Genomic DNA, 6183 nt, shown 5'->3' on the forward strand with positions numbered 1-6183 from the left:
AAATCTGAAATTCAATCGATTGTTTTATTAATCCAATCGATTGATTTTATAAGAAACACGATTTCACAACCCTATACGAATGTAACGGATCAAAAATAAAATTTTAATCGATTAGAATTGCCAAAAAATTATTACGATTAATGGAAGATTTAATTCGTTATTTTTTTTATTATGATAAATAAATAATAAAATAATAATTTATAAAATAAAAAATAAATTTTATAATTAAATAATATATAAAAAATTAATTTATAATTAAAATTAAAAAAGATTATTTAACAGTTATTAGAAAATTTTAAAAAATATATTTTATTATGCAACTATTTAATCCTAAGAGCATCGAATTTTTTGTAGATAAATCTTTGAAACATATTAAAGGATAGAAACTCGTATATATTATTATGTACTTTTGCCCTATACAAGTAGAAAGTAAATATTAATATTTTAAAATTGATAATGTCATTCTTAATTTAAAGATGTTATTCTCTGATATATATATATATAAAAAACAAATTTATAGCAATTTTTAATTTGTTATCTGACTGAGAGATCAATTTGTAACAGTAGTAGTATTCAAAACTGTGTTTGAATGTGTCTTCAGAAACATTATTATTAGTTTTACTCATTAATACTTAAAGTGAAACAGACAAATATTGTTGTTATTAATCAAACAACAGATCAGACACATAAGAGTCTCTCTTCTCCAAATAATTTATTATGAAATCCAAGGTGCTACATTATTTATTAATTAATGTGAATTGGGGCAGCAAGTATATGTTAATTCCTCACATAATAACATAATACTATAGGTATATAATAGGATTTCATTTGAGAAACGAGGAATTTATGAGGGGGTTGAGACTTGAGAGGGAGGTTTAATCAGAAAGTTTGGTGCAAAAGAGAGCATGAAAATCCTAGAGCATGCTGGTGATGTGGCAACAGAATAATGAAAAAGAAAATTATTATTATTCAGAAAATTACCAACCTCCAAACTTGTTCCCTTTTTCCCACTATTTATATGCTCTCCTATCTCCTCTCCTCTCCTCAGTAGCTGCCACACACACACGTATTATTTATGGAGAAAGCTAGCACTAAATCTTCTTTGAAGGTTGGGAATTAAATTAATGAATATAATAATAGTATTTTCATTCTTTAATTTATGTTATGTTATGTTATGTTTTCTTTACCCTCCCTCTTATATTCTTAAGCCTAACAGTAGTGTATATATTATGAAATTCAATTCTAGCTAACTGTTATTACTTGTTTTCCATGCATGGCTAAATTAGTTTGTGAAGAACACTTCACAGTCTACTGCAGCTCAATGGAGCATTACTAATAATAATGCTAGAGGAATGGTGAGACATATATATTGGTTCATCATTATTGTTATATTTTTAGTTTCATCATAAAATAATAAAATTGATCTTCCATGGAATATATAATAATAATAATAATAATGTATATATACACGTAAATCTAGTATAACTACATTATAATGATTACATTAACTATGTAAGTGTTGTTAAAATTAAATTTTTTTTATATTTTGATAATTTTTTTTAAGCAACAATTTTAAAAAAATGTTGTTTAACAATAAAAAAAATATTACTTTAATTTTAACAATATTTTTTAAAATACTATAATCATCGTAACATAGTCATATTAAAATAACTCATATATATAATTTGCAACTCCAATTTTTAATTAAGAGAAGCTAGCTAAGTTATTGATGATTTATGTATTAAGATACTTCTTCTGCACTTGTATGTCCCAGCCCATCATCTTAGTTCTTAAGGTTGAAGTTATGAGAGTGTAAAGTGTCAACTATGTCACATCTTAACAACACTGAAAGAAATTCTTATAAGAGAATATATATGTTACTTGACTTTACTAGATGGTCATGATGCAACAATTTTAATTTCAATTAATTACCACCTTATTAGCTTGTGGCACAAATAAACTAACTATTCACTGAATCACTGTTTTATCACACTCGCGTGCAGGAAATTATTATTTAGATAGATAAAATAAAGAGAAAATTACACTCCCCTCCCTTGCGAGATGCTAAAATGATACTCTCTTCTCCTCTATTTTATAAATGTACATTTCCTTCCTTCTAACTTTTAAAAAACCTCCTCTTTAATTCATTTTAAACTTTTTGTGTTAACTAATGTTAACTTTATCCATTTTTAAGAAAAAATAAATTATTTTTTAAAAAAATACCTATTAATAAAAAAATTATTTTTTATCATTAAATTTTGCTTACCAAAATATTTTTTAATAAATTATTCTTTTATTGATTAAATTTTATTTTTTAAAAAATTTAATAATTATATAATTTTTTTTTCTAAAATACCCTTCAATAATTTTTTAATTATTAAATTATAATTTTACCAAAATTTTTGTTAATAATTTTTTTATATTTTACTATTAATTTTTCGATATCTATATATATTATTTTAACATTAAATAAAAATTTTAGTAAAATTATTTTTCAATATTAATATATATTAATGGTGGTAAGATTTTTTTATTTAATGTTAAAATAATACATATTGATATCAAAAAATTATTGAAGGATAGGTATCTTAGAAAAAATAATTTAATTATTAAATTTTTTAAAAATATTTTAATAAAAATATAATTTAATTAATAAAAAAATAATTTATTAAAAAGGTATTTTGATAAGCAAAATTTAATAATAAAAAATAAAATTTTTGTTAATGAGTATTTTTTTAAAAAATAATTTATTTTTTCTTAAAAAATGGATAAAGTTAATATTAGTTAACACAAATTTAAAATTGATTAAAGAGGAAATTTTTTAAAAGTTAAAAGAGAAGAGAATATATATTTATAAAATAGAGAAGAGGAAAGTGTCATTTTAGCATCTCGCAGGAGAGGAGAGTGGAATTTCTCTAAAATAAAAGCCCGTTCTCATGCATGCAACCGCATCTTATTATATTGGTTACTAATTAGTATCCCATTATTCTACCTTTCCAATATATATCAAAGTATTAGTTGTCTCTTACTTCATTCACGCAGTGCACCAAACAAATTTATCCATGCATTTTTGTCCTTCTCATTTGATTCTTTTTTTTATAATTTTATTTTATAGATTCTAGTAGTTTTGGTTCACTTCTATAAATAGAACGGAATTCATATTTCTAAGTAAAGTTTAAGAAAATATATATGGCGTTATCAATTTTCCTCGTCTTAGATAGTGGATTTTTTTCGGTGAAAAAAATTGGATATTATCCAATGTTTAATCTAACTTTTTATTACTTTTTCTCTTTTATTTAATTTTGGTCTTATTTAAAAAATTAAAAAAAAAATCACATTTTATTATCTCAAGTATTTTTTCCACCGTAAAAAATCCATTTCCACATAATTGTGACTTGTGCTAGCAGTGTATATAAAGTGGGCCCCCAGGTGTATAATCTTCATTTGGCCCCCCTAAATGATCAACTAATTATACTATAAACTTTGCATAAAATTAATGTTGGTCCCTTTTTGGATGGGGCTAGCTCCGACCCTGAATTGATGAGTGCATGCACACATGGAACAGGGCTTATATAAATTTACTCTTCTCACCGGAATATATATAATTAGTTTGTTAACATTAGACATGTGTGATCACTTCAACTTTCATTTCTCACTGATAGAATTGTGAACCATGCAGTCCTTTTCCATGACTTAGATCAAGTACATGCATCACCACAATATGGATCCCATAATAATAATAATAATAATAATAATAATAATAATAATAATAATAATAATAATATAAAAACTCACATATATTTATCTTTATGTAAAGTTGACAGTTGAGAGCTGTATGATAACTATATGATAATTTAGTCAAATTTATCAAATCATTTAACAGTTTTCAATTATCAACTTTACATAAAGACAATTATATATAAGTTTTCACTTAATAATAAGGTTTAATTATTCTGTTCGTCCCTATAGTTTTGCAAAATTTTCAATTAGATCTCTATACTTTTTTTCTTTTTAATTGAGTCTTTGCACCAAATTTTTTTTTAATTGGTCCCTATACTTTTTTTTCTTTTATTTAGATCTCTATATCAATTCCTTTTTTTAGTTGGGTCCCTATAAAATTAAGTCAATTACTACTAAGAGGGACTTAATTGAAAAAAAAAATAGTGTAGAGACCCAATTAAAAAGAAAAAAAAAAAGTATAGAGACCTAATTGAAAATTTTACGAAACCATAGGGACCAATAGAGTAATTAAACCTAATAATAATTACCTAATTTCATTATTATTAGTTATTTACGATGATGACTTACCATTCTTTGTCCATTGTCCTGTACATGATTGTTTTCTTTTAATATAAAGTAACGGTATTGTGACATCTAAAAGTAGACATGATTGTTATTATTGGATATATATATATGTTTGACAGGCAAGAGATGAAGTCAAAGATAGGTTCCAAGACAAGAATAACAAGGTTAGTTCCTACTTCATTATACCAATTTCTGGGTGTGTGATTAATTAATAATTATGTGTGTTGATGATGTATAGAGCTCATCATCACAGTCAAGGAAGTCATCTCCTCCAAAAGAAAATACAAAACCACAAGAATTCAAACTCCACACCCAAGAAAGAGCTGTGAAGCGCGCAATGTTCAACTATGCAGTAAGATTCATTCAAATATCTAACCTTTGCTCAAAATCAATATAATAGTGCTTTTTTTTGTGCCTAATAACTTTGCATGCACACCACATACAGGTCACTACAAAATTTTATCTCATGGAGATACAAAAGAGACAAGCAGAGAAGTTGCAGAAAGTATTTAATACTCCCTTCATTTTAAAATAATTAACATTTTGACTTTTTTTTATATGAAAAAGTTAATGTAGTGCTTAAACTTATTTTACATCTAAATACATTAGTTTTTCAATATATAAAAAAAAAGTCAAAGCCGTTATTAAAATTTACATAAATTAAAGATTATATTAAAGAAATAATCCGTTCCAATATATATAAAAATATGATGGAGCAGATGATTGAAGAAGAAGAGATTCGGATGCTAAGGAAGGAAATGGTTCCAAGAGCTCAATTGATGCCTTATTTTGATAAGCCTTTTTCCCCACAAAGGTATACTTAAAAAGAACAAGTGAACGGCATTTATATATTATCTTAAACAAAAATATTATTTATACACTAAAATCAGCTATTAAAATCAGGTATCAATATATTTGTGTATAAATACATGTATGGTTTAATTTATTTTTAATGTGTATTTATATTCCAGCATATATTTTATATTATGACTAATTTTAGTGGCTGATTTTGCTGTACACATAGCATAACTCTATGTTAAAATGTAATCAATAATCTGAATTGTTAATAATAATAATATAGCAGGTCAAATAATAAGACAGTGGGAAGTAAAGAATCATATTCATGCTTGCACATGATGAGTAGCAAGTGCTTGAGGTGCTGCACCTTGGGTAACGAATTCCACAACTTGCACCACTCTCTAAAGCCCGTCAACTAACACCTTCAATTGCCCTTATTCCATGCATCAATGTTGTACACTATAGAAACCAACCTTCAGATTTTTGTACTATACCATGCATGCCACCATAACCTAGTTGTTCCACTTAATTAGGCCCCGCAATGTTTTTTATTTTCTTTCTTTTTTTTTTTAAATAAAGACGAATCATGTTTTGATTGTGTCATTTAATTGGATGATATTGGTTCTTCAGATTAATTACCATGCCTTGTATTGTACCAATTGGAAAACAAGTGATGATGATGATGATGATGAATAGAATCATTACAGCTATTTTGATGTCTTGTATCTTCTTGTACAGTTTAATTTACTTCCTTCCTACTAATCTTGATTTTAAGCAATTCCTTTGCTCTAAACCATTGCTCTCCTTCAGAGTTACTGTGTACGAAACATTTGACTCCACTATTATTTGAGACGTATATATGCTTGAAAGCATTTGGGATAATTATAAGAGTTTAATTTTCAGTATGTAATTATCTAATTTTTAAATAGTTATTTACGTAATTAATAATAATTTTTGTTAATGTGACTATACATAATTGAATAATTGATTGTACATGTAAATTTGTTTTATATTAAAATTAAATTTTAATTATAATACAATAATATTATTAATACATTAAATATTATTTACATTAGTATA

General features: G+C 25.1%; 1 protein-coding gene across 3 annotated transcripts; it reads left to right on the top strand.

The window, feature by feature from the left end:
- Window positions 1-986: 986 nt before the first annotated feature.
- Window positions 987-5813, top strand: LOC112733754 (microtubule-destabilizing protein 60). 3 transcript variants are annotated; one of them, XM_025782832.3, is made up of 7 exons: window positions 987-1108; window positions 1287-1355; window positions 4425-4469; window positions 4544-4657; window positions 4751-4810; window positions 5025-5119; window positions 5390-5813. In XM_025782832.3, exons 1-7 carry the CDS (start codon window positions 1076-1078, stop codon window positions 5520-5522), a joined length of 549 nt encoding a protein of 182 aa, XP_025638617.1. In that variant the 5' UTR covers window positions 987-1075; the 3' UTR covers window positions 5523-5813. The 3 variants fall into 3 exon arrangements, with proteins under 3 accessions (XP_025638617.1, XP_025638616.1, XP_025638618.1); XM_025782831.3 differs by having other exon boundaries at window positions 988-1108; window positions 5387-5813; XM_025782833.3 differs by lacking the exon at window positions 1287-1355 and having other exon boundaries at window positions 1000-1108; window positions 5387-5813.
- The last annotated feature ends 370 nt before the right edge of the window (window positions 5814-6183 follow it).

Source organism: Arachis hypogaea, chromosome 13, assembly GCF_003086295.3.
Source record: "Arachis hypogaea cultivar Tifrunner chromosome 13, arahy.Tifrunner.gnm2.J5K5, whole genome shotgun sequence".
NCBI lineage: Eukaryota > Viridiplantae > Streptophyta > Magnoliopsida > Fabales > Fabaceae > Arachis > Arachis hypogaea.